Source organism: Dipodomys merriami, unplaced genomic scaffold, assembly GCF_024711535.1.
Source record: "Dipodomys merriami isolate MVZ:Mamm:240054 unplaced genomic scaffold, mDipMer1.0.p SCAF_26, whole genome shotgun sequence".
Classification (NCBI taxonomy): domain Eukaryota; kingdom Metazoa; phylum Chordata; class Mammalia; order Rodentia; family Heteromyidae; genus Dipodomys; species Dipodomys merriami.
Window position 1 is genome coordinate 17,849,765 of NW_027204048.1, and position 24,912 is coordinate 17,874,676.

General features: G+C 37.5%; 1 protein-coding gene across 5 annotated transcripts in view; it reads left to right on the forward strand.

The window, feature by feature from the left end:
- The window catches only part of Pcsk5 (proprotein convertase subtilisin/kexin type 5), a 394,004-nt gene that overhangs the window by 184,581 nt on the left and 184,511 nt on the right, over positions 1-24,912 (forward strand). For all 5 annotated transcript variants that reach the window (XM_070035766.1, XM_070035767.1, XM_070035769.1 and 2 more), the window contains exon 9: positions 4,250-4,350. In XM_070035766.1, coding sequence (XP_069891867.1) covers positions 4,250-4,350 — 101 coding nt within the window. The remainder of the gene's footprint in view (positions 1-4,249; positions 4,351-24,912) is intronic.

Below are 24,912 nucleotides of genomic sequence, written 5' to 3' on the forward strand. Positions count from 1 at the left end.
AAGATTAGGAACATTAGGAAGTAAACATTAGGGATAATATTAGGAAATAAGGATGAGAAAAGATGATGGATCTTCTCAGAGGAGCCTGGGGAATCCTGAACAATATCTCCCCCTCCCCCTTTTAAACCAACTCAAGATGACACCCCCCAAAGTTTATAGAGTCCAAAAATTCATCAGCTACTGATTCTGAGAGACGCTGAAATTTTGCTGGGATATGTCTGATCTGGCTCAGAGTCCAGTGTCCTGTCCAGTTTCCTTCCCTCTTATGAACACAAATGATATTTCCCTGAGCAATCTGAGTTCTTAGGAGAAAAATTCTATTCATCATTTGAGGAATGAATGGTGGGGATTTGGGCCTTGTATGACATACCATCAGTACTGAGACCAAATTCGGAGATCTTCTTGAGTGTCATTCTGGCTTTGCATAGAGTCTGCAAACTTTCTGCCCCATGTTGTAAGGTGAACATTGTCCTTTCAGTCATACTGTCTGGTTCTGTGCGCGTGTGTGTGTGTGTGTGTGTGTGTGTGTGTGTGTGTGTGTGTGTGTGTGTGTTGTGATTAATACTCTTAGGCCAGGTGGTTCCAGTTTTCAAACGTAATTCTTCAAGATCGCATACTCCTTGGTGGTCTTTGGCTTTTCTTTGTAAAGACAGACATAAAACATCCTCTGGTACTGTAGCTTCTCTTGAGGATAAAAATTGTGCCTTAGATCTTTCTGGTAATTTATACCTAAATAGGTCCTTCAGTGGCAGGAACTTCCTCGTGAAATGACCCAGCTAGAATTTCCACTAAAGCAAAGGAGAACGGAGTGAGGATGTGTTTCTTTTCCCCCATTCCTCCTAACCCTCCCCCTTGCCATCACCTTCCTGGACTACTCCTTTCTCACCCTTAGTCGCTATTCTCAAATTTCACTTCATTCCAGTTGGTTGAAAAGATTACAGCATGGTGGTGACTTGGACGTCTACACGTTTTCCTACATTAATAGCATTTAACACCTCCTTGGCGTATATATGTAAAACCATTGAGCAGCTCTTTTTCTTTCTTCGACCAAATGCTGTATGTGGATAAGGCATATTCCTGTTGCAAACACGACATCATAAAATTTTCATTGTTTGTGTTTGGCTGGAGGTAGTTATTTATGATACTCAAAAATGCTGCACACACTTGGACTATTTATTCTGGATCTGTTTCTGTGTCTGGTGCAGCTGAAGAATAAGCAATATGAGCCAAGTTAAAAATTGTGAAGCCAGCCACAAGTCATTGAAAAAAAAATACTATAATAAAAAACTTGGACAAAGGAATGTGACCACGGGGTGAGGTAAAATGAGAAGAATGCAGGCAAGGCCATCTTTAAACAACCCAGAAAAAAAGCTGTTTCTGAGGTGTTCCAGCACCAACTTAGAGATCAGCACTTTCAAATTAAGGATGAGAATTCACCCATGATTTCAAATGTAGTAGAATGCCTTTTGAAAAACACAGTAATTGTACTTCTATTTACAGACTCCAAAGAATTGAAACTACAATTTCCGAGGCATTTTTGTACATGAGTAGTACTACTCACAACAGATAAGTTGTGAAATAATCCTAGGTGTCCATCAACAGATGAATGGATTTAAAAAAAAAAAAAGAAGAAGAAGGAAATCAGCCACACAGGCTGGTGGCTCACACATGCAATCCTAGCTACTCAGTGGACTGAGACATGAGGAGCAAAGTTCAAAGCCAGCTTAGGGAGGAATGTCCATGAGACTCTTCTCTCCAATAAACTACTCAGAAAAAGCTGGAAGTGGCCCTGTGGCCCAAGTGGTAGAGTGCTAGCCTTGAACAAAAGATAATGCCTAGGGATAATGCCTAGGCCTTGAACCAGCACAAAAGAAAAAAATGAAGAAAAGAAAGGAAAGCCTTCCACAGGCTACAATGTGGTTTAACTTTGAAGACGTGACACTATGTGAAAGACAAATACCATATGATTCCACTTTATGAGGAATCAAATACATAGAAAAAAGATATCAGTGGTTCCCAGGAGGCAGGGAGAGACAATGAAGAGTTATGACATTGTTGGTTTTCATTGTTTAATATGAAAAGGGACTAGTGGAATGCATATAGTTAACAATGTTGTATTCCATACCTGAAATGCTAGAAGGGTAAATTTTTGTTCTATGATTTTTAAGCCCATTAGAAGATTCCTTTTTTATTATCAACAATGGTAAGTCCAGAAAGTTTCTAAACAAAAATAGATATGGCTCTATTCCCCCATACTACCATAATATCTGTCTGTCTGTCTGTCTGTCTGTCTGTCTGTCTGTCTGTCTGTCTGTCTGTCTACCTGTCTACTTACCAACCTACCTACCTATCATCTATCTATATTGTGCTTGTCCTGGGGCTTGAACTTGGCCTGAGTACCACTGTCCTTGAGCTTTTGTTTTTGCTCAAGGTAAGCATGAGCTACTGGCACCTGACATCTATACCCCTTCCTTCCTTCCTTCCTTCCTTCCTTCCTTCCTTCCTTCCTTCCTTCCTTCCTTCCTTCCTTCCTTCCTTCCTTCCTTCCCTCCCTCCCTCCTTCCCTCCTCCCTCCTTTCTTTCTTTCTTTCTTTTTGTCTTTCTTTCTTTCTTTCATTTTTCTTTCTTCCTTTCTTCTTATTTTTTGGTCATGGAGCTTGAACTTGAGGCCTGGGCGCTGTCCCTGAGCTCTTTTGCACAAAGCTAGAACTCTATCACTTTGAGCCACAGCTCTATTTCTGGTATTCTGGTGGCTATTTGGAGATGAGTCTCCTGGAGTTTCCTGCCCAGGCTGGCTTTAAACTCACTCCTCACATCTCAGCCTGCTGAATAGCTAGGATTAAAGGCATGAGCCACCAACACCCAGCTTGGCATTTAGATCTCTTTGTTCAATCTTAGTTTTCCTATCTGTCAGCAAGTAGATCCACTTACTACAGATAGTCTGGTAGTGTCAAATACAACAGAGAAAAGACAACAAAAACAGTGTAAAATGAAATAGGCCAACATGTTGGAACTATCTATAATGGACTATACAAGGGTCTACTGAAATATCTTCATGTGACACAGAGGAACGTCTTGGGAGTTACGTAACAGCTCTCACAAACCAAATCCAGCTCATCTTTCTGTGCTTTTTGAAGAAAGCACTTTAAAACACCAAGGCTTGCTTTACCAATGCCTCCATCCCATTTACTTTTCTGCTGACCTTTTACTCCTCCTTTCTTCTCTGCAGTGTGTAGTGATATGGCTGTCTTAATGCCAGAGATTTTCTAATGCCATTCATAGCTCTAAAGAGTCCATTTACGTCTCACACATCAAGTGCACTTTCAAAGAACACATGATCACACCCAGCCAAATGGTGATTCTTATCCAGCGTGGAAGATTTTTTTTAAAGATTTTACAGATACAACAATGATTTGGAAATTGTATTGAGTAATATTTGATTTCTTGTGTGAAACCAAATTTAAATTTAATCTTCTTTCTTAGTGAGACAATAATGAAACAAACATTGAGAGTCATTGCCCTTGCTGAAAGGTAATGTTTTCTTCAGCCATAACTAAAAGTGAACTGGATTTGAGCCAAGAAAATGATCTGATTACAGTAATGTGCCAGTAGACATGTTGTACTGTGATTGTGTATGAAATGTAATGGATGCAAACGGATTCTGCTTTGCTTTTCCCATCTGTGTAAAAGCTTAGAGAAAACTTGTGTCATCCATGCTGCATTTCTCTGAACTCTGGAAAGATCCAAACCAGCTGACTGAGACAGAGCTTCCTTTGGACTTTTACACTTGCAATGTCATTGTAACAGTTCAGGGAGGGTAGTGATTAGTGTTTATCCTTCATGCTGACAATGTTCCATTCTAGCTGCTGGTTTGACATGTTTACTGTTTTGAAGTGTGGGATCAATGGGCTAAGTCTCATTTGAATCTGGGCTAGTACTAGAGTTCAGAGCCTAGAGTACAATAATTTAAGGAAATACTTCTTACCCTTGATGTTTCTCTCCGTAGGCTCTCTCTAGTCTTGTTTCTGATTTTAACATAAGTCGAGTCCAGTTTTTAAGCTTTACTTTATTGAAGTTGATGTACACAGGTGACTTTCTCAACGTGATAGGATCACAGAATAATGGGAATGTAGAATTTAACATGAATCTTTAACAGCTCTGCATTCACACTTGGGAATACATTCTCTTTCTACTTGCCTTTATTCGGCATTGACTTCCCCAATCTAAGTTTTTCATTTCTGTATTGTAGATCACGACAGACCTAAGGCAACGATGCACAGACAACCACACTGGGACATCTGCCTCAGCACCTATGGCTGCTGGCATCATCGCGCTGGCCTTGGAAGCCAAGTAAGCCTTGATTTCTTTATATCTTCACGGGTGACAACTCCCGAACTCCTCCTTGCCCCTTTTCCTGTATATAGTTCCTAGCATAAAGGCCCCGGAAGCTAGACTTCCCAATGTCACCTCTAATGCATCAAACTGAGTATGGTAGTACATGTCTGTAATCAGAACTTGGGATGTGAAGACAAGGGTATCTTGAGTTCTAGGACATCTTGAGCCACACACATCATGAGACTCTGTCTCAAAAGCACTAACAGATAAATTCTCTACATTAAAAAGATAAGCCTTTGGTTTTTATATACCTAAAAAAAATCAAGCTGTATAATTATCTTATTATGGAGTCATAGCGTGAACATGCCAGTTGGCTGCAACAGTCATGTCTTGAGATTTTTTTATTCTAGTCTAGGAACGTTCCTGTGAGTCTCCAAGACATTAGGTCAGCCCATTTCTGGTCACTTTTTATATAGTATTGTGAGGCTGCTCAGATTCCATTACAACAGCACTGTCACAAAGCAACTCTAGAGGACAAAATATTGTCAAGGTCATGTGGCAGGCGTCTAGAAACAAGGGTAACACACTTCTCTCCAAACCTGTTTCTGTGTCCAAGAGATCTGTTCATCTTCCACTCCAGGTCTCTCTATAATGTCTGGTGATCTAGTTGTTGTAATGCCAAAGAGATTTACTAATGACATTCATTAATCCAAGGAGTCTACTAACTCACCTCCCAAGTCATATGTGCTCTCAAGAAACTCATGATCAGCCCCAGCTCAAGGGAAATTCTTGTCCAGGGGGGGAATAGTTTTTTCTCTTCTTTCTTTTTGAAGATCTTACACATAATACCATGGTAAAGCTTTTTTCATTTTCTCTCTTTCTAAAATAAATGGGCTCATTTGCCATTGCCATTTGAAAATGTAATACAGATCTAAATTCTCTTCTCCTCAATTTCAAAACTCAAAATACCCAGAAAATTATACACTGTTTTTCAAATGTAACATTGGATGGCAAATCTGTCTTGCACTAATTTGAGGCGATTTTCATCCTTTACTTACTCAATTTATTCTGAAAATTCCTATTTCCACTTCAGAAATCCTCATGTATATAATTATGAGGTGCTGACTCAGACCTCACTGAAGGCCTGGTGTAATACATGTTATAAACATCATCTCTGAGAAGTATTTTGAGTTCCAAACACATCTGGCCCATGGTTTATAGAAGACGATTGGAAAGCCTGTGCTCTGAGGATCTCTCTGCAAGATCATAGCAGGAAAAAAGGACTAGAGTAATGACCTTAACATTTTTCATTAAAAAAAAATCCTACAGACCTCACTAGGAAGGTGTGGGAAGGTTCATTGTCTAATTGCACCATGAAATAGAGCAATAATAGCAGGTGACAAGGAAGGAATATAGGGAAATGATTAAGCTAAGGTATTATAGGAAGAACCTTGTGTATTCATTCCCAGCATACAGTGGCTTCTCAACACGTATAGTTGCTTCTATAGATCTTGATAAAGAGCCCGTGTTAAGGCCTTGATACAATGTGGATATAGCACATTGCTAAGTCACCAAGGGTTTGAACTAGAACAAGGAACAGAACATAGGCTCCAGATGTTGTATCATATCTTTGTGTGGCCTTCTGACTAAGCCTCATCATTGGGAGAGATCCAAGGCCCCATGCACATTTGGATTTCTTGCTCTTTGACAAGATTCAATATGCAATCATTTAAAACATACTATATCTGTTAAGGTGTTAAAAGTTTGGGTTTAGCAAGAATCTGGCACCCTATGAAATTCTCACTTTACAACTTTTCGCTGGAGTGTTCTGGCAGCTGAAATCTCAGTTTAAGTGTCTGTGTTTTTAATTTGGTGGACTCTAAATAGAATTTTTGGAAAAGCCTATTTTCTTTCTGACATTCTACGTGGTTGTTCTGGAATATTTTCCTTCCCATGAAATAAGAAGAAAGGAAAATAAGAATCAAGAATTCCTCCACCACCTTGTCTTCAACATAAAGACTGTGATCATTTAGCATTTCCTCCATTTTTATTAGCCTGTATTAGTGTACACAAGGTTTTCTCTGTGACCATGCATGCACTATATCCTAACTGACACCTATTTTCAATAATAGTTCTTCTACACACTCTAGATGCTGAAATAAAAATCCTTCCATTAAGCTTCCAGAAAGTCATTCAGTGGTGGAGCTGGGTAACCCATCGAAAGATTGTGACAATTTTCTTTTCTTTTGTGTGTTGAGCATTTTCAAAGAAAAGATTTATCTTAGCTCAAACTTTGATGGGTAGAAGTGAACTTGTATTCCCCAAATACAGGTTATATTCCTGGAAAATCTACTATCTTTCAACATTTTAGCAATAAAGTTTAATCAGGGGTCTAAAATAGTCAACAATCTAATAGAATGCCGACAAATACTCCTTTCTTTGTAACACCACTGGTTTGACCTACAGGCCAATCTGCCTGCAAGCGAAGCTGAAAATTACAGGAAAAGGGTCTGTGTATTAAAGAAGTCGGTCAGGCATTGATATTAAACCAGCAGTCAAATAAGCTGTGGCTTGAGGGGAAATTATCTAAAACTAAGAAATTGTAGAGAGGACCTGAAATCACAGTGTACGAAGGTTGCAGTTTGCTAAGCCTGGCCTATTTACCCAATTCCACGCCTTGCAATCTTCACTTCTGTTTCTTCTCAATAACACTTGAACCTTGATATTTGGACATTTAGCCTTCACGGGACCAGAAGCTGAACACTCAGCTCTATAAGGTACTCCTGTGGAAAGAGAGTGGAGAGAAAGCTTCAGCAGACAACATGAGAGTTGAGGACAAGCATGGCTGCCCACATCAGGGTTTACTGAGTAACTACACAGACTGAGCCTCAGGTCAGAAAACAGCACGCAGAACCAGCTAGTCCCTATTAAACTGCATGGTCCAGCATTTCCTGCACTGCGAGGAGAAATGTGTTTTTTCTGAATGGACCAGGTTGTAGAACTCAGTTGTGCTGACATCAGGGAAACGTACCAAACCCCTCCCCCACCTCAGCCTGCTTTCTTACACTCCCAAGTGCCCGCCTGCAGCAGACTTTTGCTGCGTCAATTGGAAAAGTTGTACTATGGATGCTGTTTTTACCAGTGTTCTGTCTGACGTTCCTAATCCTGCTCAGGACAGGAAGGGCAAAGCAAACAAATGCAAAACAGAATCAGATAAGCTCAGAATGACCAGACTGAACAACTGATCATGTGACAGCTCCCAGAACTTCTGTGACATCCTTTTCCTGCTGGATCTATAAGAGCCAATACTGCAGCAACCGCCGCTGTCATAATCCCCCAGATTCTTTAGTGAAAGTGTAGTCCGCCTTTGTATTCATGGGCCCTACAGTCTTCACTTTGACCAGCCACGGTTGAAAATATTGAGAGAGCAATTTCAAGTGTACCAAATATATACACACTTTCTTCTGTAGTTCTCTAAAAATGCAGAATAGCAGTACTGACAGACATCCCATTTATATTAAGTATTGTAATAAATCTAGAGATGGCTTAAAGGATGCATAAGGTTTTGGTGGTGGTGGTGGTGGTGGTGGTGGTGGCGGTGTGTGTGTTGTGTGTGTGTGTGTGTGTGTGTGTGTGTGTGTGTGTGTGTGTGTGTGTAGAAGGAACTGGAACTAGTTACTTTTGCATAGCTGTGATCAAATACCTGAGAGATACAACTGAAGGGAGAAAATATTTCTTTGGGCCCATAGTTTTAGAAAGTTTAGTCCATGGCCACTCAGGGTGTGTTGCTTGAGCGACAAATCACTAGGTCAGGATATTGTGGCAAAGGAGAGCTGTTCACCTCATGACAGACAGGTAACAGAAAGCAGGACAGCAAGACAGATGCAAAAGACCTCCTCCCCAGGACTGTATTTCTCCAACTAGTCCCTTCCTTTACGTTGTCTACTCTCTCACAGTAATGAGATCATAGTGAAAATCCATCAAGGGATTAAGCCATTGATGAGGTTACAATTGCTTGCCCCAAACTCATTTATCCGCTAGCAACTAGCCCCAACACACGAGGCTACGTGGAATATTTTGTATTTCTTTACAGCATGGCATGTTTTGAGCATCCGTGAGCTTTGGCATTTGTACAGGGTCTTGGAACCTTCCTTCATAGATATGAAAGAATGACTATTTTTTTTCCTTGTCCCCAAGATGGAAATGAGTCTCAGTTCCTTCCTACACTATTCAGCCCCTTATCTGCCACTTTTTACACAGTGGTGGGGGGGGGGGGAGGGGAGGGGCTTAAGTTCTGTAGCTCACTAAGTTCTGTAGCTCACTAAGTTCTGTAGCTCACTTAAGTTCTGTAGCTCACCATTTTCCTCTGTTCCCTTATAATCATAAACAGTTTCAAAATAAAGTAACTGTCATCTTAAAAGAGAGCTGGGATGAAATACATTTTCATTGGAGTAACCTCAGCATATATTAGTTGCTCTAGTGGTTTTTTTTTATTTTAATTTTAAGTAATTAAATTAAGGTTTACATAACTTCATGGTAGTTTAATTAAGTCAATAAGGAGCATGTACTGATGATTACAAGGGACGTGATTGCTGTGTTGGCCATAAGTGACTTCAAATGATGTCACTCTAAATAATGAAACTCACCAACTTCAAATAAAATGAATATACTAGCAAGCAAGTTTCTTACAGGAATAAGAAAGGAAAGACAACTATACTCATTTGGGGTAAACAGACCTGGAGTATACAAAGTCACATTGGTACAGTGTTTGTACTGACAGCCTAGTATTATACCCATAGTTCTCTAGATCTTTAGGAAAGAAGGTGAAGGCAGAGGGGAGAAGCAGCTCCATAGCCCATCAGCTTTCACATAAAATGGTTTGTAAAGCTGAAGCAGCTGGCATTCGTAAAAGTAGAGGGTTTGGGTTTACAAATAATACACCGTTGGAAATCTTCCTGACCTGAATTTGCACATATTAGTAAAGAAAAGTCATATTTTTTTCTTCTAAATGTTTTTCTCCTATATTTTTTTTTACCACCAACAAGTTGTACAGAGGGTTTCATTTGACATGTCCATACACTGTATACAACGCCCCTTGATTGAACTCATCTAGTCTGTAATTCGCTTTCATTTTCTCTCCACCTTCACAAATACATCTCCACAAGCTTCATTGTTCCATTTTACAGAGGCTCATAAAGACTTTTGATCATACTCTTCTCCACCCTTTTCACTTTCCGTCTCTCTTACCTCTCACTAGTACACGTCGCTCAAAACCTGTTTTTACATTTCTGTCCTCCATTGTTTTACTGTAGGTGAAATGTTCTAAGGAGTTTCACCATAAATGTCCAGACCACCCCACCCATGCTAGTATACAACAGCTTACAATAACTTTCATTTTGTTTTCTTAGTTCAGATACCATACATATTGGTATGGTCATCCTCTAAAATTCATTTCCTTTAGTTTGATTTTAATAAAAGTCATGGATTGTGATGAACTATTTTGTCCTTCATAGAAGTGGGAAGCTTTTGTTGTTTTAAATTTCTTGAACCCAACTGAAACCCTCATGTACTCATAAGGCATTTCAAGTGAACAGAAGAGAAATTTTAAAAACCGTATTAAATAAAAAAGAATGTTGAATTTTGAAAAAGCAAGCTGCATCAGATAACGGAGTATGTAATGTTATTTGTATACTTTTTACAGATATACAAAATATTTAATAGTAAATTATAAACTTGAATGTATGTGTTTGAGGGAGAGTTGAGGATAAGTGTAACTAAAGCATATTTTGATGGGTCTAAGAAAGAAAGATAAATACAGTTATACTTCAGTTGTTATTAGTCCATGGTTCTTCCATAGATATTTTATACAAACATTTATTTTTTTAATTGAGTGGATGATATGCTTTCGTTTGATATATTTTTATTTCTCTTCTGTTCATTAGAAAAGCCATATTTTTGTGGAGTACTTTCAATGTTTAAACATCAGCATTAACTCAAGAAATTCAAAATTGAAGTTCATCAAAGATAGCTTTTTTTCCCCTTGAATTGCAAAGGGTCTTTCTGAACAATTGGAGAGTGTATGTTCAGCAACTAAAACACAGTACTCTATAGAGTATATGATAAGTCAGAGGGACTGAGTCAGGCAGACACTTCTGAAATTATTGAGGACATCGAAGGTAGAAAGAACATTCCACAAATTTGGGAACTAAATAGCTCAAAAGTCTTTCCCTCAAATTTCAGCTATAGGAATTCATCTTACAAGGAAAAACCCAGAAATAGATCGAGATTACAATTCAGAAAATAAATGAACTAAGGCAACAGCTATTATTCTTGCTATATTCTAAAAATAAGGTTGGTAATATGAATTTTTAGCTGCCCTTCATATCTTATACACAAATGCACACCCACACACACGCATACACCCCACAAAACACATTTCCATACAAAGTTCATCTATATTTTCTCTATGCCTTCTCTGTTCCCTCTTAGTACGATTGTCTTATTACCACTGGTTTATATATGCTTTATGGACACATATAAAACATGTAGAATATGTAGAATATAATTCTACATCATTTACATATCTTATGGTACTATATGTATTTTCTCTTTTTCTTATCTTTCTTTCCTTCTTTCTTCCTTCCTTCCTTCCCTTTCCTTTCTTTTCCTTTCCTTTCAATTCTTTTCCTTTCCTTTCGTTTCCTTTCCCTTTCTTTTTTTCATTTCTTTTTCTTTTTTGTCAGTTTGGGGCTTGAACTCAGGGCCTGGATGATGTCCCTGAGCTCATCAGCTAAAGGCTAGCACTCTACCACTTACGCCACAGTGCCATTTCTGATTTTTCTGGTGGTTCATTGGAGATAAGAGTCTCATGGACTCTCCTGCTTGATCTGGCTTTGAATTGTGATCCTCAGATCTCAGCCTCCTGAGTAGCTGGGATTATAGGCATGAGCCACCAGCACCCAGCTACTATAGGTATTTTCATACTTATCATCCAAATGAGACCTAAAGTTCTAGGGAATAAGGATTGTAACTTAAGATCTTTATACGCTCATATATAAGAAACATTGTTGAACACTAGAAAAACTTCAGGCAGAATAAATTATGTAGAGCATAATTAAAGTATTTGTTTAAAAACTCTCTTGGTGTCAAAGGATTTTGTAATCTCAGGCAAAGAAATGCTCACTAGCAGATACAAATTATTTACAACAGGCAATGTAATCATCTGCGGGACGGTTATAGAGGGTTCAAGACTTGATTGAATGTAGAAATGGCTAGCTTTGATAATTCAAAGGTAACTCTGTTCCTCTCATACCTTGGAATCCTTTCTTATATGTAGAAAATTTTTATCAAACTCATTTCACAGCCAACACATGACTAATCTTTCTGCTGTACATTTACTTTCTCCATAGGAACACTGAGATGTGAAAAAACTTTCTCAGTTTAGTATATATAAATTATTTTTCCTTTTCAGACCCTTTGTTGCTATTTGTTAGTGATTTTTTTCTTTTTGGTGCCTAACTAAGCTAAAATAAAGACTTGGTGGCATTTTCTCATTGGACTTCAAAAGGAGGTCTCTCTATGCTTTGTCCTAATGGAAAAGGGCAGACATTAAAATGTCTAAGCATAAATCATTTGTGTTGAATCAAACCACAATTCACATCACAGGCTATTGAGGGGTTTTTTGGGGGAGAGTTGTCTTTGTTTTTAGTCCTCAAAATTATTTTCTCAAGAAATTAAACTTACTTGGTGCTAGTGGCTCACACCTGTAATATTGGGTACCTAGGATGCTGAGATCTGAAGACCCTGGTTCATAGCCATCTGAGGCAGAAAAGTCTGAGAGACTCCCATTAACCAGGGGAAAAAACAAAAACAAAAACTTGAGATAGAGATGTGGCTCAACTAGTAGAGCCAAAAAGCCAAGTATATGTGGAAGGCACAGAGTTCAAGCTCTAGTACTGAAACCAAAATAAATAATAAATAAGTAGAAATTAATGATGTGAATTATCTGAATTTCTTGTAAGCCTGAAAAGCCACCTCTATTAGCCTTCTGCAGTTCTGATCACCACTGCATGACTTTGCTCCACTGTTCATTATCATCTGTGTTGTTGATATATACTTCCAGTTCAGGAAAGATTTATAGCAAAATTCCCCTCCCCCCAAATACTTGTGATACAGTTATTATAAGAAATCAAAACCTGGGAGAGTGGAGGGAACATCTGGGATTTCCGTAAACTAGCTCTGAATTTAAGTAACTCATGGGGATGGAGAGGACTTCAAACTTGTAGATCAGAGCACACTCAAGGGAAATCATATAAAAGACTTCATAGCCACAAACTTATCTCAATACCAGAGTCAGCCTCTTAATCCTGCACCTTGTAAAACCTATCTTTTCTTCTTTCTTGATTCTATTTTCATTAAAAACACACTTCAGTATAACATGTTCTGTCTAGAATTTTTCCCAAGGGCCACAATTCAGCTGTACAAAATTTGCAGTAGGTGCAGAACACAAAGTGTTTGGTTATGGTGGGCAAATTTCAGAGGGCCTGCAACAAATCCTTTCCTGTGAGGGGAGCTTTACTTACTTCAGTTAGAATGTAAAAAGTATTGTCCACCAGCAGCGAATACAAATGTGCACCCCGACTCTGTGCAATCACACGGTAAAGCAAAACAGGGATCACACCCACCCTTGTTTGCACAGTTTCTTGTGTCTTGTAATGTAGTTTGTTTGGCCTTTGAATGTAGCTCTGATTTCTGGCATGAAAGACTGGGTTCGCACAGCAGGAGGAGGGTGAGAAGAATTACAAGGTAATCAGGCAGGAGAGCTGAAAAGAAACGTTGTGTGGTAAAAGCAGCATGCATTTTCAAGTTGAGGCCACATGGTAGAAAAGGCATGTACTGTCCTGGATTACTCCCTATAGTGAAATAATTGTAACCAGGCTTGAGAGCAGTTACCACGGGCCTTCTGCCAGGACTGTGCATGGAAATAACTTTGTTATGTCTACGTACACACAGACAATACACGCTGTCCTCTAACACTTTTCGAGCTCAAATTATGTACAAGCCAAGTTTCCCTGGACTTAACTTTGTACCTAAGTAATGGTTTCAAACAGGATGGATTCCAAAGGTATCCATTATGACTGGAAAAGCTCTGGTCAACAGTCTTATTCACCTTGATATTTAGCTAGTTTTTCTGTCTCCCTCCCCAGACGAGGACACTGATAAGCCCTGACTGTAGAGGTTTCAGCTGCTCTGAACTTCATTAAGTTTGTAGCTCTTCCTCTTTTCACTCGGCCTTATTTTTAAAAAAACACATTCACTGAAAACATATTGTTCTTTTCTTATGTCGGTGGGTTTAGTTGCTCATTTGTTTCCTTTGTACCAATGCTAAGGCTTGAACTCAAGGCTTTGACATCTTCCTTGGCTTTTTTACTCTCTGCTGACCCTGTCCCCCCTGAGACACGCCTCCACATCCAGCTTAATTGGTTAATTGGAGATAAGAGTCTCTGGAGTTTGTCTGTCATGGCTGGATTCTTAGTTCTATTGCAATCACCAGAGTCTTTTGTTGTGTAGCTGTTCACGTTTTCTGTGTCAAATTGCAGACATGTCTTAGGTTATTGTAAATATCTAATTTGAGCTGGGGAGGCAGACAAAATACGTGGAAAACTAGTTTTAGGGGTTCAGAAGAGATTGAGGGCATGTGGACAAGGTGATAGCAATTGGGATAGAGACATGTGGGTACTTGATGGCAACTGGGCAGGTATAGCTGCAAGGGAATAAGTTGAAAGTGTACCTAGAAGGAAAGGCATCGGGGAAAAGCAAGCTAAGCCTAGTTCCTTTGCTGAATCTGAATGGATTTTTTGTGCCACTTATAGCAATAGATAGCTCTTGTTTGTGCCCATGGTATTCTGGGAATTAGAAGAAACATAGAAAGCTGATGGGTCCTGCAGATCCTTAAAATGAGAACTGTGTGACTGAGATTGGGAAAAATAAGGAAAATGATAGCAGGGGTGACACTGGCCAACACGCATTGTACTTGTCCACTGACTTGTTTATTTAAAACTCCTTTCTTTGGGCAACTACTTAAAGATAATAAAAAATATTTAAAAAAAGAAAAAAGAAAATGAGACCTGCAGCAAATACCTCATCACTTACTGAGGATGTCTCCCAGCGTCGTGGTAAGTCTTCACTGCCTGTCACGTAGATCATGAATTCTGTATATGACTGAGACAGTTCATATTTTTGAAAAGTGAAGGAAAATAAAGAACGTGGGTTTATTTGAATTATAACTTGTCTATGAGCTTCTGTGTCCTTGAATACACAGTATCAGCGTAGGAACAGCAAATCCCTAACCTTTACACAGTGACCCAGTAAGATTGCTTAGGAAAAAAAATCTATTGATGCATTTGTGAGTTTAAAAGAAATATAGAAAATCTAGTGTTTCCAATTTGTAGATGTTACTCATTGCCAGGAAAATTTTTGCTCTTAATAGTACCTCTGGTTATACCCCAAGTACCTTCAAATATCATTTTTCTTGCTAAAGGAAAGATGATTTTTTTTTGTTCAGGGCTCATTACTTTCACATCATAGTTTCCTAGTTAATCACTTCAGTCAAAGCATTATTAAAAGACATTCTCCGTAACGGCTCATTCGATAGCTTCTTCAAATACCACATCTTTGTATTTGTAGACTCTTAAATATATCCCTAAGCTCTACATTGAAATCCAAGTAAAGTTCAAGTCTGTTTATACTGCCAGTGTTCCTGGACTGAGTTTTTAATCAGTTTGTTCTCTACTTACATTGATCTGAAATAAAGTTTTTTTTTTAAGTGATAGGACTTAAAAAAAAAAAAACTAAACTTTTTTGTGTTTCTTTGCTTCAATGACATATTGTTTCAATGACTCTAAAATCTAAAATTTAAATATATATATATATATATATGATATATATCCTTCTTGAGGCCAATTTTCATTACATGTCTTTTGTTGATCATGAAACTGAATATCCACTAAGAAAAAGTATTAACTTATTTTAGAATATTCCCAAAAAAATGTAGAGACATCTGGGAGGGATGGAGGTGTCATTCTTGACCAATAAAATAAAGATAGGGACACCCCAAGGCAAAAAAGTATCTTCTTGCTTTTTTCCTTCCCTCAGTGTATAGACATTACTAAGTGATTAAATATATAAGTAGTGACAAAAGAAAAATTAGTCAGCATTCACTCCATGTTGGATCACAACCAAATATTGAACTACTTGGTTGTATCCAGAGTTGTATTGAATCCTTACAGTAGAACTTCAAAGTAGGCATTATCTCCATGTGTCCGATATAGCAAATGAAGCCTGGGAACTCACACAAGCAGTACATGATAGATCTGGAAGTTGAACTGAATGCAAGGTGCCACTAGGGTGTGCCCTTCTGGTTTAGAGCAATTATTGTTCCTCTCACACTCAATACAAATGGCCACTACAAGGGGCATACATTTGGAAAGGAAGATAGGACTTCTGAGCAGGCATGAATTAGGAAGACTTGCAGAGTTGGAGGGATTTGAGGTATATAAGTTCTTTTTTTTTCTTTTTTTTTATTGTGAAAATATTGTACAGAGGGGTTACAATTACATATGAGTACATTTCTTTTTTTTTACTTTTTTATTTTTTTATTATTTTATTTTTTTTCATTTTATTTTTTGTGAACATACTGTACAGAGGGGTTACAATTACATGGGCAAGATAATGAGTACATTTCTTACCAAGCATTGCAGCCTCCTCCTTTGTTTACCTTTCACATCCCTTCCCAGCCTCCCCCTGCCCCCCCACCCAATCCTCCTCCCCCCCACTCCCCCCTCCCCGCACCAAAATTGTAAAGTTCGTTTCCGACATGACAACTTGTACTTCTCATTGTTGCAACGGGTCCTAAGTCTCCCACAACTCAGGAGAGTGGAGCTGGCTTTACTCTATTTTTTTTTTCTTAACTGTAGTGTGCATGTGTCTCATTATGGGATCTTATTTTAAAATGTGTAGTTCAAAGCCCTCTACATCAAGTAATTTAATTTCAAATCATTCATAAATCATGAATCTCCTGACTGTAAGCTGATGTGGAGTGGAAGTGTGTTACACTAGCTGCAACCCAAAGAACAGTGTGTGGCAAATAGCAGGCAATCAGTCACACATGCGTGCAATGATTGAGAGAATGATGGAGTAAAAGACCTCTCTCTACAGTTATTCTGAAATATACGTAGCTATCTAGGTATCTGTAGAGTAAGGGGTATAGTGCCAACAAGTTGTTGTTTTTGTTGTTGTTGTTGTTGTTGTTGTTGTTTTCAGTCATGGAGCTTGAACTGAGTGCCTGAGCACTTTCTATGAGCTCCTTTGCTTAAGGCTAGCATTCTACCACTTTGAGCCACAGTGCCTCTTCTGGTTTTCTGGTGGTTAATAGGAAATAACAGTCTTACAGACCTTCTTGCCTAGGCTGGCTTTGAACCACAGTCCTCAAATCTCAGTCTTCAGAGTAGCTAGGATTACATGCATGAGCCACCAGTGCCTGGCTCAAGCAGAGTTATTTTAATCTTATGCTTAAACAAGCATTGTGCTAAGAATTGGACAAAAATTTCATAGTTCATACCACAGCAACCAGGGGTTAGGCAATCAGGTTGTATACACACTTGACCTTATATCTCCCTTTAAGACAGCCTTCTTTTCAATTAACAGACTCATATTAAAGATACTTATTCTAATGTGGAGAAAACAATAAATAAAATAAAGCATGGTTATATTGGTAATACCATCTGTTACTCTATTTGTTGCTATTGAGTTATTATTTAATGACATTAACCACAATTCAACTGTCTCAACTGTGAGTGATTGCAACTGTGACTAAGATGTAGAATAGAAAGCCAAATGATAAAGAAGAAAGGCTGAATTATCTGTTAATTCTTATCTTCCTACAACTTTGAAACATGCCTGTATAAGATTGAAAGCAAGTTGAGTGCTGACATTTACTTCAAAGACTAAAGACTAACATTGTGCACTAAGCATGACTGCACTAAAATAATAGTAAAACTTATTATTTTAAACCATTGGTGAGCGCTGGAGTTTATCTCAAATATTGAGTACACCATCAAGAAGTGTTGGGTTGACAGAAGGGACTTGACGTGAAATTCAAGGTAGGGAAATGGCTCTGAGACTATTCTGCTAGTTATTTAAGAAGGGGAAACCTTTACAAATGACTTGTGAGCGTTGTCAAGAGCTACCCAGAGAAAGTCTGATGTGTAGGTGATCATATTAGTCATGTTGAATTCTTACGTACTGCCCTGAGTTTAGGTGCCATTGGAGTTGACACGTAATGGCCTCCTCTTCTAAAGCAGATGTGGTCAATTGTATAAACTTCACTGTACTAAGACCCTCAGTTACATGGGATCCCATACCTGGAATATAAAATGATTGTTATCAGTGTGTCTGTGAATCATAACGTTGGAAAGCTGCCAAGAGACCATCTGGTTTGTGCAGAAGTTTGGCAGAGGAGATGTGGAATAGAAGAGGAATAAAAGATTGTATTTAAGGTATAATGTTTAGCTTATTTTTTAAAAATTAAAGAAACTTATTTCGTGATGACAAGCTGTTTTACTGATAAACTTTCTTTTTCTACCTTTAAAAAATTAATGTGCATTAACTTACAAATTTCCTTACAGGTATATAATATATTTGGATCATATTAACTCCTCCTACTGCCCCCATTCCCTTCTTCCCACTTCTCCCCCAAACACTTTTCATTCTCTCCTCCAGTGTCTTGTACAAGTTTCATTACAATCTTCTCCAATGTAATGTACTTCAGTCACATCTGCCCCTACTCTTCCTTTTTCTTCTTGTATGACTATCCTTGGCAAAATTAAAGGAAGGTTCATAACCTGTAAAGGCTCCTCTTTGGAGTTGAAAGGGCTGAGTCTGTTTTGTTCTTGTAATAGCAAACATCCAGTTCACTCTCTGTACCTTAATGGTCTTCAAGGGGAAATTCACATTTACTTTCGATTGATGGATACCTGGAATGGTCATCTCTTGGCCACCAGTAACAATAGAACCATTTAATCATACAAATACTTTGTTTTGAAAAAAAAAGGAATATAAATCATGCACACATACACATATAATGAAAATTTCCCTCCTGACTCAAATCTCAGCAGTGTGCCATGCTTGAATAATGTAACAACTCTTGATGTCCTAATACTATTTTCAAATAATCTTTGTTGTTTTATTTTTCCTTTCTTTTCATGTCAGTCCTCAGCCTTGAACTCTGGGGTTGGGTGCTGTCCCTGTACTCTTTTGCACAAGGTTAGCTCTCTATTGCTTGATCCACAGCTCCACTTCCAGCTTCTTGGTGTTAATTAGACATAAGAGTTTCACACTTTTCTACCTGGCTTTGCGTTAAACCACAGTCCTCAGATCTCAGCCTCCTAAGTAGCTAGGACTACAGGCATCAGCCACCAACATCAACTTGTCATTTGTTATGAAAATATTTTCATAGTTCATTATATGTAGTCTATATATTTCTTTCCCTTCACATAGTATTTATCTTACTGTTTTCTTCAGGTAAACTAGCATGTATGTGGGGGGAGATGGGGTATTGCTAGGGATAAACCTAACCTTGTAAATCAAATAATGCTTTAACCAACCTAGACTTAAAAAGACTTATATTAAAGAAATTTTCATGTCTTTGTATATCCTGTTCAGTTGTTAGAGATTATTGAGAAACTCTTGAATTAGAGAATTAATATTCAAATTGAATTTCACAAGACTATTTCAGAGTATCTCAAAAAAAATGTAAGAATGTTATGAATCCCTACAAGTCACTTAATCATTTCTGTTGTTTCCTTCATTTAAATACTCAATATATTATTCTTCCATTTTTATTGCAAATGTGCTTCCAATTTGTCATTTCCTTTCAAGTTTTCTTCCTACTGTTTTGACACAGTATATATTATACTCTACATATTATTTTGTCAAATTTATGTATCTTTTATGAATTCTTTAAAATCCACACTTGATCCATTGGTATATTCTGGAAAATTTTAAGTAGGCCAATGAAAGTCTAGGATTATTTGCTGTCTATAGTGTAACAGAGGGTCAGGTGAAGAGGGCGTAGTTTGGGAAGTACATTCCTATCTCAAAGCCCGTTTGAAACTTATTTTTTAGCAAGTGTTTCCTCACTTCATTTTCACTTAATGTTTCATCAAATTTAATTTATTTTGGTGTAAGGTTCTAAATTGAATTTTATAGGGATCCTATTTACCCGTGTCATTTGCAACGTTATCCTGATGTACTTAGTTGGGTTTTTGTTGTTTTTTTTTTTTTTCATTTCTTTACCTGCTTTATTCATGAAAATCCTCTATGGGATTTTCTGAACTTTCTGTATTTTTTAACATTATGTAATCACTTCATGTTTTAGGTGTTTTGCCAACATTTTTTTCCCATTCAATTTTTTAACTAAAATTCAGAACCACTCTATTCTGGTCCAAAACCAATTTCATTAAAAACCTGTAACCATGTGTAAACCTTGTCTTCTTTACAATAATTGCTCTTACTGGTCAACAAAATCCATCTATTCACATTCATCTATGACTTAGTTTTATTAACATAATAACGGTTGGGATATGACAACAGTTCTTTTCATTTAGGGGTTTAGACTTAGTTATTGCCATAGAAAAGTTTGCTTACTTTGCTATTGCTGTAATGTCTTATCTGGACTGATTTATCTGTAACAGTACTATTGTTTTTGTATATTTTTTAATCCCTAGCCCCTTTCTTTCAACCAGTTAGGTTTGCTTTGTTTCTCAGAATACCTATGGCATCTGTAATGTTAATTTTCCTTTCATTTGTAACATGTATTTTTCATATTGGTTCTTTTTTTGTTCTTAATATATATTTTTTATTGTAAAGATATTGTACAGAGGGGTTACAGTTACATGAGCAAGATAATGAGTCCATTTCCTATCGAGCATTATTACCCTCTTCATATTGATTGGTTCTTATTGAAAGTTGAAATTAACTAAAAACTAAAGTTAAGGTTTAGGAGTCAAGATAATCTCTCTTCCCAGCCTGTTCTATCATTATGACTTGGATAGCACTGAGAAAGTAAGGACTCCTACTTTGCTGAGTTTCAGTCTCTTTATCTGAAATTTAAGTCAATAATTTTAGACTCCGCAGAATGTTGTTAGGATATGTAGGAAGTTATTAGACATATAGAAAATTGTTAGATATGTAGAAAATATGAAAAAGATGGAAGCCTATACCATCACAGTATTATTACATTAGCTAATCTCAATCAATGTGAAATATCATAAATAATACACTTTCATGTCTTAAGTGAAGCTTTTCTCAAGATTATTTATAATCTCTTTCAGTTTATAGTTGCTTTCCCTTTAAATGTTCTTGATTGTTCCCTCATATGTAACATTTGAGGCATTATGAAGTTTTCTTTATAGATGAAATTTGAGTGTTTCTTAGTATCTGTTGAAATTAAGATAAAGTTCCTCATACTAGATTTGTTAATATGACTGTTAGAGTGAAAGCTTTATTATTCTCTGTCTATATTGGTTAACTAAATTTAGTTCTTTAATATGCTACTGTTTGAGCTTTTGTTATGTCTGCTGAGTTTATTTTCTTGAGTGAGATTTACAGTTTATTGGCATAGTTGTGTGTGCGTACATGCATGCTTATTCTATTATTAGAGCAGCCAGCTAACATCAATTGTACAGTCAAAGCAGATAAAAGACATCATGTAATATGCACATTATGATTTATATTGTTCAGTGTAAACAATATATATTATGTTTTTTTTGGGGGGGGCAGGGTCCGGTTGTGGGGCCTGAACTCTGGGCCTGGGCTCTGTCCCTCAGCTCTTCAGCTCAAGGCTAGCATGCTACCACTTGAACCACAGCGCCACTTCTGGCTTTTTTTTTTTTTCTGCTTATGTGGTGCTGAGGAATCAAACCTAGCGCCTCATGCATGCAAGGCAAGCGCTCTACCACTGAGCCACCTTCCCAGCCGATGTTATGTATTTAATATAAACCAATGTATTTAACATAAAGAGTACCTTGTACCTCATGTTTAGAAATGGAAAGTGGGCTTTTACCCCACATTGCTTTTCTCTTGTAACTGGCCTCTCTGCAAATTTTATTATCAGATGATACCAAAATTTCACTTGTTAGAATAATGTTGTGCAAATTTCCAAAATAAATAGTGAAACTCTGTAATTCATGTTTTTTTTTTCTTTTTTTTTTTTTTTTTTGGTCCCGTTGTGGGGCCTGAACTCTGGGCCTGGGCGCTGTCCCTCAGCTCTTCAGCTCAAGGCTAGCGCTCTACCACTTGAACCACAGCGCCACTTCCGGCTTTTTTTCTTTTTGCTTATGTGGTGCTGAGGAATCGAACCCAGGGCCTCATGCATGCAAGGCAAGCGCTCTACCACTGAGCCACCTTCCCAGCCCCTGTAATTCATGTTTTTAGTAGATATCTTTGGGATCATTGTACTTGCCATCACTGGTCCCCAATGCTTTTCTATAGACAATTCTTTCATTATTTTAACTTTAAATTCATATTCTTCAGAACCATGTTTATTTCGTAAATATGCAGCATTTTGCACAATAATTGACATCTTGTACATTGATTTGTATGACTGCCTTAAATAATTAGGATTTATTTTATTCATTTTAAAATCTTTTTTTTTCTTGATTAGATTTGTTACTGTTTTACAAAGGACCAGTTCTTGGATCTTTTGATCTGCTGTGTTTAATTTCATTACTTTCATTTCCTGTTTTCTTTATAATCTCACTTTGTTCTCTTATGAATCTCATTGGTTGAATCATGGTTCATTTGTCTTTACTTTAACATTAATGAAAGTTTTAAAGTTGTGAATTTACCTCTGACCACATTTTTGTTTGATTGTCATTATGTCTAATTAAGTTTTGACATTCTCTTTGATATGATGACAATTGAGAAAAGTAGTTTTAATTGTTTAATGAATTTTGTTGCAATGGAGATTCATTGTTTTTCCACTACATTGTGGTCAGATAATAGGGTTAGATAGTAGGCAGCCTGCCATTGTTTTTCTGAAATACAATTATTGCAATTTCCTTGGGCCTCTATATATCTCAACATTTTCTCTTCAGTTGATCCATTTTTCAAAAACAACTGTGTAGGGCATTTACATTAATATTATTAGACCATCTGTATCATATAAGCAGACTATATTTCTCCAGAAAGGAATTAAAGTTCTTGATCACAACTGTATTCCTCTCACTTTGCTTTTCCTGAATCCTCATTCATCCATCTCCATGCACAAGTGGCATCTTCTTCCATTTTGATTGTAGTTCATACCAGTCTTTGATGTAGTTTCCTTTTAAGGAATTAATTTGTCCTTTTGAGTGTCTTTCTCATGTTTTTTAAATTTTGCCTGAATTGTATTATGTGCAAATCATCTTTTCGTCTATACATTTTTGCGTATTTTTGGGAAAAAAATAATTTCATTCTTTAATTCTTAGCTTTTACATTTTTAGGTAATTGTACATAATGCTGAGACATGAGAATAAATATATCTTCTACGGAGAAAGTACCTCCTTTTGCTTTTTGCTGTGAATACTGTACCAACGTTTATTTTCTTCCCTTCCTTTATTTCCCCATCTTTTCATCCTCTAACCTGTACCTGGGCAGCAGACTATCCTAGTTCATTTATTTCTTGACAATATTTTTCTTTTAGAGAAATGTCTATTTGAATAATTATTAAGTCATTAGTTTACTTTAGGTCTAACATACTAGAGTTTTTCATTTTGATTTATTTCTTCTCGAGCTAACATAAACCTTTACATTGTTTATTTTACTTTGGTTCTCCAAGTACACATTTCCAGAGTGGCATATTTTCTCAGCCCTGCAAATATGTGTCTCCTGGATTCACTTAGTAAGGGAAACCAATGTATTACCAGTTCACTGCTTTTCAATACACTAAACTCTTCTAAATTCTCTCCCCAAATTTGCTTTTCAGAGAACATCTTAAACCAGAAATCTTGTTTTCCTTTGGGTTTTTCTTTTTTCTCAAAAATTCCTGAGTGAAAGCTTTTGGGGTATTTTTTTCTTTGCCTTTGTAATAAAATGAATATATTTAAGGACTTATCTAGGGGGTCTGGCTCCATATCAATATCTCCTAGACTACGTTGAGTAATTTCAGCCTTCATTGAGTCTTTGTTTTTAATCAGTTGTGACTTTGACAACTGACAAAGCCTACAGGGTTCTCCAGAGTTTGGGTAGCAAAATATGGGAGCATTGGCTTCACTTTTTTGCCCTAGTTCTTTTTTTGGGGAGGGGGGGAGTCCAGTCGTGGGGCCTGAACTCTGGGCCTGGGCGCTGTCCCTCAGCTCTTCAGCTCAAGGCTAGCGCTCTACCACTTGAGCCACAGCGCCACTTCCAGCTTTTTTCTTTTTGCTTATGTGGTGCTGAGGAATCGAACCTAGGGCCTCAGGCATTCAAGGCAAGTGCTCTACCGCGGAGCCACCTTCCCAGCCCCCTCTGCCCTAGTTCTTACCAGTTAGATGACCTTGGATTAGATGCTTCATCCTTCTAGCTGTTAGTTTCCAGGTCCATTAAAAGAAGATAATCCTGGGCACTACTGGCTTAGACCTATAATCCTAGCTACTCAGGAGGCTGATTTAGGATAACACTTCAAAGCCAGCCCAGGCAGGATATCCCTGAGACTCTTTTCCCCCAATTAGTCATCCAAAAGCTAGACTTGGAGCTGTGGCTTAAGTAGTAAAGCTCTGTCCTTGAACAACAACAACAACAACAACAACGACAAAAGCTCAGGAATAATGTGCCCAGGCTCTGAGTTCAAGTCTCACTATTGGCCAAACAATTAATTAGATTAAAAAATACAAAAAGAAAATAGCAACATTGTCTGTCTCCTGTGTGGTTTTGTGTCTGTTCAGTGGAGAAATGTAACTAAAGCACTTGGGACCATATGATGTAGGTAGCAAAGAATCTGTAAGCCAGTTTCTGCTCTTTGTTCTCCAAAAATATTATGTTGTCTTTTCTTGTCATCTCTTTCCTTAAAAAAAAAAAATACAGGAAGTTCTTGCATTTGTATTCCACATCATTTAACTCAATTTTCCACAGTATGAAACCCATTGCCAATCTACTCCAAATCAAACCTCGCTCCTAATAATGCCATTTTAGACTTTTGCAAGCCTTCCTGCTGTCGTTCTGCTCTCGATTTATTGATGGGTTTCTTTATTTCTGTGTTTTTTTATAAGCACTGTATATATAACTGTTTCCCTCTCTCTTTCTTGGTGTCCCTTTTGGCTTCCCTCTTAAATTTTTTATCTTTCCCTTCCTTTCCATTTTCTTTTTCATTTTATTCCCATTTGAGAAAAATTATTCATTCTTAATGAGCACTTCCTGCTGCTTCCCCAAAATGGTGATGCTGTCCTTGCTCTATTTAGTGTATTTATCAATCAGCTTACCATTACTTTAACAAAGAACCTGAAATAATTAAGTTATAAAGAGAGAAATATTTTTTTTCTCTAGTCCATGGTCAGTTGGCAC